The 13,608-nt window shown below is 47.4% G+C and overlaps 1 protein-coding gene across 1 annotated transcript in view; it reads right to left on the reverse strand.

Annotated features, from left to right (window-relative positions):
* The window catches only part of HCK (HCK proto-oncogene, Src family tyrosine kinase), a 48,313-nt gene that overhangs the window by 1,839 nt on the left and 32,866 nt on the right, over positions 1-13,608 (reverse strand). Inside the window, exons 7-12 of the mRNA XM_055435324.2 lie at positions 12,210-12,359; positions 11,713-11,865; positions 10,051-10,230; positions 8,941-9,017; positions 3,984-4,137; positions 1,947-2,078 (exon numbers count right to left, since the gene is read on the reverse strand). Of these exons, the coding sequence (XP_055291299.1) occupies positions 1,947-2,078; positions 3,984-4,137; positions 8,941-9,017; positions 10,051-10,230; positions 11,713-11,865; positions 12,210-12,359 (846 nt within the window). The remainder of the gene's footprint in view (positions 1-1,946; positions 2,079-3,983; positions 4,138-8,940; positions 9,018-10,050; positions 10,231-11,712; positions 11,866-12,209; positions 12,360-13,608) is intronic.

A 13,608-nucleotide genomic window follows, 5' to 3' on the forward strand; every position in this document is an offset into this window, starting at 1 on the left:
GGAAATCAGATGATGCCACTTCCCTGCCTATAATGCTCCAGTAGCTTCTTTACACTTAGACTAACACCCACAGTCTTCACCATGACCATGGATCCTGCCTGATTGGGCCCCTGCCAACCCTCGCTTCATGTACCATCTGCTCTCATTTCTTGTCTCCATCTACCTTGCTTATTTGATATTCTTCAGATACAACTCAGGCCCTAAGAGCTGGCAGTGCCTTCTATCTGGAATCCGTTCCCTAATCCTCACTCTGCTCACTTTCAGCTCAGATATGACCTGCTCTGACAGTGCTCCATGTCCACAGGAGCCCTAGGTCACCCTCTCTCCTACGCCCCTGCTTCATTTTCTGTTCCAAGTGCTCTCCACTGAGAAGTGCGTCTAGTGTGTGTTCCTTCAGGCTATAATGTGAGCTCCTGCCAAGCAAGGGCTTTGTCTCCTACTGTATACTCCATGTCTAACACACAGTAGGGATTTGATACATACTGATGAGTGAATGAAGTGTCTGCACCTTTTATTTCTAATTTTCAGAACCACTTCTGCAAAGTGGTTGACTTCATTACCTGTATTTTTTACAGATGAAGAACTGGGGTAGAAGTCAAGTGAATTTCTCAAGGTGTTGATGGGAACAGGATTAAAGTTCAGGACTATTTACTTACAAAGTCAGAATTCTCTTTATATCCACCTTGCCTCCCGCCCCAGGGTTCTGGCTACAGATACCCTAGGAAACATCCCAACTGAAAAGAAACAGAGAAAAACTTTATCTGCCGAGCCCCAGGCACTCTACATGCCAGATATATCTTTGTATACCCCGTGATCTACTCAGTGTAGAGTGCCGCCCACAGGCATGAGGATAAATTCATCCATTTGACAAATAGTTACTAGACACCCACTACAGGCCAAGCACAAAGGTAGCAGTCCAGATGCACCAGTAAGGAATACAGACATGATTTCTGGCCTCACAGAGCTCAGAGTTTGATGGAGAAAATATCAGACAAATATAGTTATCAATGGTGATGAATGCTGTGAATGAAATGGCATAGGGTATTGCGAACGAGAAGCACAGGGACGTGTATAGTGCTTTAGATGACTGGGTGGTGAGGTATAGCATGACATGAAGGGAGAGGGAAGAAGTAGGCAGGGGCTGGATCATGCCGGACCTACAGGCCACAATTAGGAGTTTGGGATTTTGTCCCAATTATGCTGGGAGGCCTTTAAAAAGTTAGAGGTGGAGAAGGGAAAAGTTCTGATCCACAATTTTAGAAAAACCCCTCTGGGCTCAGGGAGAGAATGGCCTTTAGGAGAGAGGGCAGACTGCTTAGGAGGCCACTGTACCAGTGAGATGACAGAGGACGTTGGTCTGGTGTGGGTGGAGGCTGTGGAGTTAGAAGTGGATAGACTTGGGATGCTTTGGAGTCCAATGGCTAGAACCCTGTGACTCCTTGAACGTGGAAAGGGATGAGAGAAGAGGAAGGGCCAAGCAGGCTTCCAGATTCCAGGCTTAAGAAATTGGATAGATAATGGTGTTATTAACTGAGAGGCTGGGGGTGAGGGTCAAGAACTCAGTGAGGGTCAACCAACTCAGGCTGGTGATTGCCAAGGGGAAAGCAGTTGGGGGAGGGATGGAGTGGAACAGACATAAACTTTTATGTAGAGAATGGATAAACAATAAGGTCCTACTTTATAGTACAGAGAACTATCTTCAATATCCTATGATAAACTTTAATGGAAAAGATTTATATTAATATGTGTATATATATGAATGAATGACTTTGCCATACAGCAGAAATTGACACAACATTGTAAATCAACTGTACTTCATTTAAAATATTGATAAAAAGCAAACACAATAACAAACAAACAAAAACTCAGTCTGAATGGACACAATGACAAGAGAAGGGAGCCAGGCTGCCCTGGAAGCAGCCCCAAGCTGATGCCCTCTTTCTTACCTGGGTAAGGGATCCGGCCATAGGTGACGATCTCCATCAGCAGGATACCAAAGGACCAGACATCTGACTTGATTGTGAAGGAGCCAAAGTTGATGGCTTCAGGAGCTGTCCACTTGATGGGGAACTTGGCTCCTGTGGTTTGAACAGAGCAGAGTCAAGGAGAGTCTGGGGAGCAGTCAGAGCTGAGTCTCTGCTAGGGGAAGGGAACAGGACATCAGTACAACTGCCAACATCTGTCCCCTGCAGGACTGTGACTTCCCTCAATCTGGCCCCCGTGGAAGCAAGGAGCATCCATTCTGAGGACCAGTGACTAAAGGTAAGGAGGAGTGGGCCATACCTGGGGTGTGGCAGGGGACTTGCCCTCTTGGGGCCACCTCATTGATTCAGCTGATGTCCTGGTGAACTACAACTCCTGAAGAGTGGAGTCCTAGAGGTCACAGGACCTTTGGGGATGGCAGAACTTCAAGGGACTTTGAGTCCAGGTCATACCTGCTACCTCGACCCCCTAACCCCTGTGGGGGAGGGGTAGATTTCGGTTTCCCCCAGTCACTGGGTGTCTCTCCCTCTAGTCCTCCTCTCCTTCCATCTGGTCTGGGATAGGTTGAGTTAACCTTTAGTGAGTAATTTCTATTGTAATTACACTGTAGTTGGGAATGCAGTGTAAAGGATACATGTACTTATGGAATTTGTTGAGACCTGCTTTATCATCTAGTACATAGTCAAGTTTTGAAAATTCTCTATGTGTTTCCTGCTCCCCCCATCCCTTCCTCCCTTGGGACTGACAGAGTTTTCTTTATTCCTGCTTATCCTCTCCTGGTTTAAAAATTATACATTCTATTCTTATTCTTTTAGTGGCTTCACTTTTACTGTGTCATAAAAACATGAAATAAAATATACAAATCTTTCCTATACAACTAGATGCCTTTTATAGTATCCCCCCTTGTAATCACTGTTCAGATTAAGATATAGAAAATTTCAGCATCTCAGAAGGCGCCCTCCTGCCTCATCTCAGTCAATACCCCTGCAATCCAGGTTAAGTATTATTCTGACCTTTAGCACAATAAATGAGTTTTGTCTGTTTTTTTAAAAAGTTTTAGAGATGCATGCACAGACCATATAATTCAGCCACTTAAAGTATTCAGTTCAATGGTTTTCTTAATATATTCACAAAGTTGTGAATTTTCAAATATGTTCACCCTACCCTTCCCCAGACCATAACAGTTGCTACCCATTTCTTTCTAGCTCCCCACGCCAGCCTTGGCTGGAGTTAATCTACTTTCTGTCTCTATAGATTTGCTTGTTCTGGGAATTTCATATAAATGGAATCATACAATACATGGTCTTTGTGTCTGGCTTCTTTCACTGAACATGCTGTTTGCAAAGTTTGCCCGTGTTTAGGGTATATTAGTACTCCATCCCTTTTTATGGTCAAATAATATCCCACCACATGTCTAGATCTCATTTTGTGTATTTGTTTATCAGTTGATGGTCTTTTGGATTACTTCCATTTTTTGGCTGTTAAGAATAATGCTGCTGTCAACCTTTGTATACATGTTTGCCCGTTTCTGAATTATATAAGTGGAACTATCCAGCATCTACTTTTTTGGTCTGAATTCCCTTATTCTGATATTATGCCTGTGAGAGTCATCCATTTTCTTTTGCGTTTGCACGTGTCATTGGTTTGTAACTTCTCATTGATACATAATAATATTCTGTGAATAAACCACAATTTGAATATCATTCTACTCTTTATGGACATTTAGATTCTTCCCTGATTTTGTCTATCATACCTAAAGTTGCTCTTGCCCTTACCCTTAATCTTAACATGACTTGACTGACCCAATCTACAACTGATCCCACTTACTAAAGGAGACTGGAGGCCAAAACTCAAGATGGAGCCCCTCCAGCTTAATAACACATCGCTGATCCTGGGACAGGCCTTTGCATCTGGACTAACGCCACTGTCACGGGTCCTAACGCTCAGCGCACACGCCCCGCCCCAGCGGGCCCCAAGGGCCCCTCGACACCGCCCCCTACCTTCCCGCGCTGTGTACTCGTTGTCCTCGATGACCCGCGCCAAACCGAAGTCGGCGATCTTGCACACCAGGGACGCGGACACCAAGATGTTGGCGGCTCGGAGGTCTCTGTGGATGTAGTTCCTGCGCTCGATGAAGGCCATGCCTTCTGCGATCTCCACCCAAAACAGAGACACCCTTACCCTCAGATGTGGCTCACCCCAAAGCAGAAGAGGAGGCCAAGTGTGAGAAAACTGGAAAATACCTGGGCTGGCCTCCCCCTTGTTTTGTGGGAGGGTCCTGGTCTCAGACTGGCATTTCTCTGTCTACCTAACCAGGTTGGGGGGATCCTCATAGCCTGGGCCAGTTTGGAGCTTCTCTAGGGTTGCAAGACTTCCAGAAAACACTTTAAGGAAAAAGCATTATTTCTTCAAGGATCTACACACACACACACACACACAGCATTATTTCTTCAAGGACCTACACACACACACACACACACACCCCAGGATACTTTGAAGGGCTTTCATCCCCAATCCCCTTACTGGGAACAACCTAGGCTCACATCATATTTTGTTGTATCTCTTATGCCTGCTTCACTCCCAAGCCTGGGTAGGGAAAATGCCTTTATTCATTCAACAAACATCTACCGAGTGTCTTGTGGGCACCAGACATGTTACTTGGACAGGTCAGGTTCCAGGCAAAGCCCCCACAGGTGGTGATAAGCACCATAAAGAAAGGGGAAATCAGGCACTAGGACATGAAGTGTAGAGGGCTGTTTTGGATTGGATGGTCAGGAGGTGAAACTTCAGCAAATGCTCTGTCAAAGAAGAGCATTCCTGGCAGAGAACATCATGTGCAAAGGCCCGGAGGTAGGCAGTGGCTTGGGTATTCACGGAACAGGAGGCTGAGCAGAAGTTGCCCAGGGGAAAGTGGGGAGGAGAGCAGAGGTTGTGGGAGAGGCTGATGATGGGGAAGAACCTTGTAGGTTAGGAGAGGGGGTTGGGTTGTATTCTGAGCATGAAGGGAAGTGGGAAATCTTAGAGCAGGAGGGTGACATGGTCTGATGTATATTTTAATGTCATCGGGGCTTCTGAGTGCATAATGGACTATGTGGTGAGTTCTTATTCACAATAGGACCTGGGAAGCCCAACAGAAAGATGTGGGATTTTTCTGTAAAGACGTTTTCCTCTTATAAGAGTTTGTGCATTACCCCTCATAAAGACGTTTATGATTAACCCTCAGAAACTCAGAAAATAGCATTTATAGTTCATAAACGGGTCTTTGACGTCCTTGAGCCAAAGCCAGGTGTTACCACCGTCTCTGTTGTACAGAGGAGGGACACCTTTGTCAGATCACACCCCCAGGATTTGAATATCCACCCGAAGGGCCTCCATGCTGCCTTTACTCACCCAGAACTCCAACACTTTGGAGGGCTGCAGCTGGCTGCAATCTGGTGAGATTATTTGGGGAGGTAGGGTGTCTGGCCAGACTAAACCAAGGTCTGTTCAAGGTCTGAGGCAAGTGGATGGTATGCTTGTGGAAAGTGGCCAGCAGGGGGCACCCATGGCCACTGGAACCGAGGTCTGAGTCTCCAGCCTTTTCTAAGGAAACCAGGAGACTCTGATTTTGCTTGTCATCGCCCGCCAGGAGTGGGTGAGGCAGTCTTGGCCTCATGGGTGTGGAAAATTTATAAGGAGTTCAGACGAACAGTTAACAACAGCCATAACATTAACTGTGGCCGTTGTAGCTTATTCATTAATCATAATATGATGTTTAATACTCAAATAGCATTTGCTCTCTGCTTTGGGGTAGGTACTACTGCTTCAGCACTATTATTTCACAGGTGGGAAAACTGAATCCCAGAGAAGTAACTACCTGGTCCAAGTGGAGACCAGGCTGGAAATCTGACAGCCCTGCTTAGGGTCTGTGTCCATCACCCTACCTGAATTTTTGGCACAGAGCAGGCACTAACGGGGACAGACACTCATGTTATGCATTTGCACAGGAGCACACGAGCTCAAGGGGGCAAGTGGGACTAACCCTACTTAGAAGACAGCAGATGAGAATGCCTAGGTGACTCCCAGGTTGGGCCAGCTCAACTTGAGCCCCACGTATCTGTGATCTCCAAGCAAACTACTTTACCCCCTGTGCCTCACTTTTCTTCTCTGTACAATGGGACAATAGAATCTTCTTCCGAGGGTTCATGTGAGGATTAATACTCTAAATCTACATCAAGTGTTTAGAACAGAGTCTGGCATATAAGGATTCACTTCAACAGTCCCTGTTGAGGAAAGCAGCCCTCAGAAAGGTTAAGCTATGTGCTCAAGACTACACAGGCGGCCCTGGGCTCAACAGCAAAACTCTATACGATTCCTAAGTCCATGTGTATACAGTGTTGCTTCTCAAGGGTCTGTCAACTGAACAAATAGTGGATAGGTTGGCTGGGTTCAGGGTTGGTCTATAAATTGGGAGTTGATGAGGTGGTGAGATTTCATGAGCACCAGATGGTCTGCCGTGATGTCAGTTTGCTTCTGAGAGAGTACCAGGGAATCACAGAATCAGCTGGAAAGGCCTGTAGGGATATTCCAGCTCAGGACTCTTCACATTGAATCTAACTGAGGGACAAAAGAAAGGTCACCCCTTCAATCAGAGCCGGTCTGTTTTAATCTATTTTAAAGTGATCAGCCGCTCCGTAAGATTCATTTGACCAACACAGTTGTAGCTAAAAAAAAAAGGCTTTCAAACTTGAAAAGCACAAAGATGGTCCAGTTCCTTCATTTGACAAATGGAGGGACCGAGAGACCCCGAGTGGATCTGAGGTTACACAGCCAGGTGGTGACGGGGCAGTCTCTGCTGCGCCCACCTACCTCTCTAGGACCAGAGGTGAAGACCAGGCCCCAGGGTGGCTCCTTTCTGTCCTTGGGCTCTGAATCCACCTCTGCTCCTGGATGCACAAGGGCCTGGCACCTCTTACCCTCCTGTGGTTTCTGTCTTCCCCATTTGTACCACAGGGAGAATTGTTCTTGCCCTGGTCCATGACCCTCCTCCCAGGAAGGTTTCTGCCAGTGTGATGGTTACAACTTAGCAACAGGCCAGACTCCTGTTTCCCCAGGAGGTAGGGCTCATTGAAGAGAAAATGCCTCTTCTGGATTTCCATATGCCTCTGGTATTGGAAGACTCTGAAAGGCAAAGCCTTTTTTTATACCCTTCCCAGGATTTGCATAGTCAAATGAACTCTGCCTCAGGCATCTCCTGAAGGCCCTGCCCTGGGCCCAGGTGCCCCTCTCCCTAAACACCTTCCAGGCTGCAAGCCACACCCCCTTCATTTTGCCAGGCTCAGGCTTCAACAGACCAGGTTGAGCTCTGGTTTTGCCCTTTGGACTTTGGCATAGACCGTGTCTTCTGCCTGGAATACCGTTCCCTGTCATCTTCACCTGCCCAACTTCTATTCAGGCCTCAGCCTAGTGACCGCTTCCTCTGGGAAACCTTCTCTGATTGCTCCTGGACTGGGAGAAGTGCTCCAGCCGTGGGTTCCCACTAGTACCTGTTTCCTCCCCTGTTTTCCCACAGACAGAAGAGAATGAATAAGAGAGGACAGAAGTGAAAAGCACTCAGGCTGGGGTGAGAAGAGCTCCATAAAGTGAAGGGAAGATGAGAAAGAAAATGGAGTTTTAAGAAGTGTTTCTGTGATTTCTGGACATTATTAATTTTGCTGGATACTGCATTCTTTTGACACTGAGCCAGGACTATTTGGGTCGTGGCTCTCTAAGAGATTTAGTTGTTTAATAAGTGTAAACCCTAGGGGGATAGCAGTACTTTCCATTTTGTTCACTGCCGTATCCCCCCAAAGTAACACAGTCACGTAGGCAAGCCACTTCACCTCCCTGGGCCTCAGTTGCCTCATCTCTACTTTACTTCCTCTCAAGTCTTAACTTCCTGTTCTGTAAAACGGGGTGACAATTACCCGTCTGTGGCCAGACTGTCACATCAGTGGTTCCCTGTGAACCATACCTCCTGGAACTCACGCCGTTTTGCAGTCCCTCCTACACTGACTCTGGGCTAGGTCATGTGACTTGCTTTGACCAACAGAACATTAGCCTGCACAATGTGAATAGGAGCTTGCTCATGATGGCTTAGTCCCTTGGAAGACTCCCTCTTGGAACCTTTCTGCCATGATGTAAAGGAGCTCAGGTTAGGCTACTGAATGAGTGATGCGGAGTCACTGCAGACAGATCCAGAGGATGAGCCACCATCCCAGATATTCTAGACCCAGGGAAGCTCTCAGCAGAACTCATCCTCAAGAGGGGGCTGGGTTTCACCGTGTGGAGCAGAAAAATCACCCAACCAACCCCAGGCAACCCCACAGAATCATGGGAAATGATACATTGTTGTTTCAAGCTACTAAACTCTGGAGCAGTTGGTTACAAAGGAATAGATAACAAAAATCTCACCCTAGAAGGCTGATGTGAAGACTATATAAGTTAGGACTTGTGTGCATACTTAGTCGCTCAGTGGTGTCTTGCAGCCCCAGGGACTGCAGCCCCCCAGGCTCTTCTGACCATGGGGATTCTCCAGGCAAGAATACTGGAGTGGGCTGCCATGCCTTCCTCTGGGAGATCTTCCCAACTCAGGGATCGAACCCAGGTCTACCCGCTTTGCTGGCGGATTCTTTACCTTCTGAGCCACCAAGGAAGCCCAAGAATATTGGAGTGGGTAGCCTAACCCTTCTCCAGGGGATCTTCCCGACCCAGGAATCGAACTGGGGTCTCCTGCATTGCAGGTGGATTCTTTACCAGCTGAGCTACTAGGAAAGCCCCAAGTTAGGTTATAGAAGGCACAGTTAAAAAGAATACTTTTATCCTGAGCACTCAATACATGTTAGCTATTATTGTTGTTATTATGATAGCATGTAATCAATAAACATGTGTTGAATAAATAATTGACTTCCCCTTCCCCGACTTCCCCGTTAGACTCACCTGGGCTGAGAAGTCGATGAGTTTTGGCAGTGGCTGCCTGCTACCTTCTTCACTTTTCAGGAAGTCCAGCAGGCTGCCTGTGTGGGGGTAGGGGGAACAACATTTACTACTCTCATGACTTTAACAAGTGGTTAACATGGTTCATAGTAATGGATTTGAATAAAAGAATTTATTTACTGTTCCTGGCATATGAGAAATAAATCTGAGCATTTTGAGAATGACTTTGTGCTTGCCAGACTGGTTGTTTGATTGAGACAGTTTTCTGAGCCTGGGGGACTGGGGCCATGGTTTTATAAGGCTAGCATAATTGTGTGTTTGCTGCTGCTGCTACTGCTGCTAAGTCGCTTCAGTCGTGTCCGACTCTGTGCGACCCCATAGACGGCAGCCCACCAGGCTCCCCCGTCCCAGGGATTCTCCAGGCAAGAACACTGGAGTGGGTTGCCATTTCCTTCTCCAGTGCATGAGAGTGAAAAGTGAAAGTGAAGTCGCTCAGTCGTGTCTGACCCTTAGCGACCCCATCAATGATAAAAGCTTTGAGATATCAAATCCTTCTAAATGGATGTCATGTGAGACATTTCTGTATGTTGAGAAATGGGCAGGAATTGAACATTATTGAGAAATGATGGCCTAAAAACATATCCCTGAGACATCCTGGACTGTGTGCAGGCAGGATGGGAGCAGCCTGGAAAGGATGCTTAGCCAATGCATAAGGAATGCTTTGCTGAGTCTCCTGGAGCATTGGTCCACCCTGGGAAGATGACTGGTGGTCAGGAGGGTGGGGGTGGTTGAGGGAGTCTCCCCAGCCTCAAGGGCTCATAGTGAACCCATAGAAGGCTCCTCCCCTATCACCCAGAGGGGTTCTGGCCCCACCCCCTCTCCCAGAGGTCCAAATGCTCCCCTTCTCCTGGCATCCCCCTAACGTGATTTCACTCCCCTTAACCAGGAGAGTACGGCAGTCAGATACGAAGGTGCTCAGTGAGTTTATGTCAAGAGTTCCTGGCCAGATTGGGGGCATCTTGAAGGCCAAAGAACCATGTCAGAGTCACCTCTGACTCTGCAGGTGACCAAGAGGAGGCATAGTTGGTACCCCCAGCTCCCAGCGCATGGCACCTTTGGCCATGAACTCTGTGATGATGTAGATGGGTTCCTCTGTGACCACAGCGTGCAGCTTCACCAGCTTGTCATGCTGTAGAGTCTTCATCAGGTTGGCTTCTGCCAGGAAGGCCTCCACGGACATGCTCCCAGGCTTCATCGTCTTCACGGCCACCTTGGTGTGCTTGTTGTAGGTGGCTGCAGCAGGACAGGAAGCAGAAAAGGCAGTCAGGGCCCACTGCTCTTTCATCACAGGCCCCAAAGACCTGGCTGCAGACCTGCCTCCTCCAGAGAGCCCTTCCTGCCCATCTCAGCCCTTAGTGAAGGAAGGAGAGACATATGTTTTGCCCTCATGTAGATGTGGGTTGGAAGGCTGGTCCACCACTTCCTAGCTGTGTGCCCTTGGGCAGGTCACTTAACCTCTCTGAACTATGGTTTCCTCATCTGCCAAGGCTAATGCAGGGGTTAAAGGATTAAAACATCACTCTGATTATGCCATTCACTCACACACCTACCTTTGTTTTGTCAGACATTCACATACACACCATCTTGTCTTTAAATGTCTATTTGATCTTAGCACTGCTCTCAAAATATATATGTCTCATCGTGGTTCACCAGGCCCTGCATAAACTGGCCCTGCCCACTTAGCCTTGTCATCCACCAGCACCTCTACCCGGTGCCTTTTGTACACCAACCTGCCTGCATATCATTCAGCCCCTCAAGCAGCCATCTCCCCCTCCCACCACAGGGACTTTGCTCATGCTGTTCCCTCACTTCACCCCACCCCTTCCCTGCTTCATCTCATTGATCTCGTAAATCTCAGTGTTGCTTGTGTTTCCATTTTTGCCTTGGCTGCCAGGAAGCTCTAATGCAGAGTTGAGGTCTTCCTATAGTAAAAGCCTAAGGCCTTATATATGTGTGTGTGTGTGTATTTGTTTTCTAACCCCATCAGTCTGATCCGTCTTACCTTCCTCACCATACTTTCTCTGCCACCTTTTCTTCTTCAGTGCCTGACACATCTCAGGCTCTCAATACATATAGTTGAAGTGAGTGGATTTTAAACTTGTTTTTTTCTGGCTGAATTGTTTGCATCTCTGTAAGCTGTCTTCACTCCCATTTGGAACGTGGTGGAGTATAAACACAGTGTGGGGGCACCAGGCACTGAGCCAGGCATCGCGTCTACCCCCACAGTTCTGCAGAGCAGGCTTTGTTCTTCTTAAGTCATTAGAGGCAGCCCAGCAGGGGTGGAATATGTCTTTTTGAAGCCCTACAATGCCCGAGCATGACGCTGGGCACACGTCAGGGGCTTAGAACAGCATGTTCATCAGCTGCCAACATTGAACTCACCTGGAAATCTCCAAGCTACACTTTCCCATTCTTAATTTTCATCATTCTAAGAGATGCTCTGGTTCTCTCAACCCCAGACTGTCCCAGCTCCATGTGAGGAAGCAGATTCCTCATCTAGGACTCCCGCTTCTTAGAAGAAAGTTTTTGAACCCAACAGGCCTGACCTCAAAGATTTGCATGGCAGTGTTTGCATGGCAGGACTATTTGCTTTGCTATCAGAGGAATCGCTCCTTTACGGTTATTATTCAAATCTCCCCTCTGCCCTGGGTGGCATTCCCACTTGGACCTCCCTCTCCCCTATCTCCCCTCCTGGTTTTGGCCCTGGGTCCTTACCCATCCAGACTTCCCCAAACTGCCCAGCTCCAAGTTTCTTCTCCATCTTGAGGGACTCCCGGGGGATCTCCCAGGCATCTTTCTCCCAAGGTTTCTGGGGCTTGGAAGACATGCAGGGCACTGTCAGCTTCTGGCAGAGTCCGTCGCTCCCCTCTGGAACAGAGCCCCCTGGTCAGCCGAGGGCAGGCATCCCCAAGGCAGCCTCAGGCTTCCCCTCCAGGCCTCCCTTCCTGGTCCACTGAATCTGGCCCCTGTTCCAAAGGGCCGCTCCATCGAAGATATTCCCAAGAGAACAGAGCATGGTGAGATGGCATCTCTGCCCTCCCGCTCAACAGACCAAAGACTTCAGGAGAATCCAAAACAACTGTTTGTCTGGGGGGAGGGTCAGGAAAACCTTAGCAGGCCTCAGAGGCAGCAATGCCCCCTGGACTAGGATTCCCAGGAGAGAGGCCCACCCAGCTGGGCCCCCAGAAGGGAGGCAGCCCCGCAGGACTCACTCTTATAGTGGGCCACCAGTTCCTGCAGGCTGCCAAAGGTACTCCGGGGCGAGATGTAGAAACCCCCATTGTCCAGTGTGCGGATCTTGTAATGTTTCACCGTGTCCCTGTGTTGGGGGTCGTAGTCTCGCACGGACAAAGAGTAGCTCCCTGTGTGGGCCAGAGAGAAACCACCCGGTGTCAGCACCCTGGCAGCCTGTAAGGCCACTGCTGGCACCGTCTTGACATCCGCGCAGTGGAGCAGAGGGTAGGAGTGGGCAGTGGAGTCAGGCTGCCTGGGTGCTTGTCAGGCTGTTCCATGTCCCGCTGTGAGACCTTGGACACGTGACCAAGTCACCTCTCTTTGCCTCTGTTTCCTTATCTGTAGAATGGGATTGGTCATCATATCTCCTCCCCTCAACACATTGCCTGGTGGTAAAAGAAGTAATGCTTGTACTCAGGATGTAAAAGCTCAGTAATGTTGGCTATCATCGAGTTCATTATTATTTCTTTTCCTTCCTATTATCTATCTATTTTTCACAAAAACCAAGATACCGCACCCAGTTTGGTAAAAAGCAAGGCTGTTTAGTACTATTTACAATAGCTAGGACATGGAAGCAACCTAGATGTCCATCGGCAGATGAATGGATAAGGAAGTTGTGGTACGCATACACGATAGAATATTACTCAGCTATAAAAAGGAATGCATTTGAGTCAGTTCTAATGAGGTGGATCTGGAGCCTATTATACAGACTGAAGTAAGTCAGAAAGAGAAAGACAAATACTATATATTAGCACATATATATGGAATTTAGAAAAACGGTCCTGATGATCCTACATGCAGGGCAGCAAAGGAGACACAGATGTAAAGAACAGACTTTAGAACTCAGTGGGAGAAGGTGAGGGTGGGATGATTTGAGAGAATAGCATTGAAACATGTACATTACCATATGTAAAACAGATGACCAGTGCAAATTCAATGCATGAAGCAGAGCATCCAAATCCAGTGCTTTGGGCCAACTCAGAGGAATATGGTGGGGAGAGAGGTAGGAGGGGTCTCAGGATGGGGGGACACATGTATACCTGTGGCCGATTCATGTTGATGTATGGCAAAAACAATCACAATATTGTAATTATCCTCCAATCAAAATAAATTAGTTAATTTAAAAAATAAAAATAGATGATTTTATAGGGAAAGCAGTATGGGTATATCCATAGGTTATTTAAATACCAATAAACATTAATTCTGAAAATAAAAGTTAGGCTGTATAGAAGCAAACAAGCAAAAAGATTAAACAAACCAATCCAGTTCAACTATTACAATATGAAATTACAACTATTACAATATGAAATTACAACTATCACAATTGAAATGTAAGTGTCCATATTAAATGTTGTGGCAGGCTGAGTCAATGCCACA

Source organism: Moschus berezovskii, chromosome 15 (genome assembly GCF_049115385.1).
Source record: "Moschus berezovskii isolate FMDL1 chromosome 15, NW_MosBer_1.0, whole genome shotgun sequence".
Taxonomy (NCBI): domain Eukaryota; kingdom Metazoa; phylum Chordata; class Mammalia; order Artiodactyla; family Moschidae; genus Moschus; species Moschus berezovskii.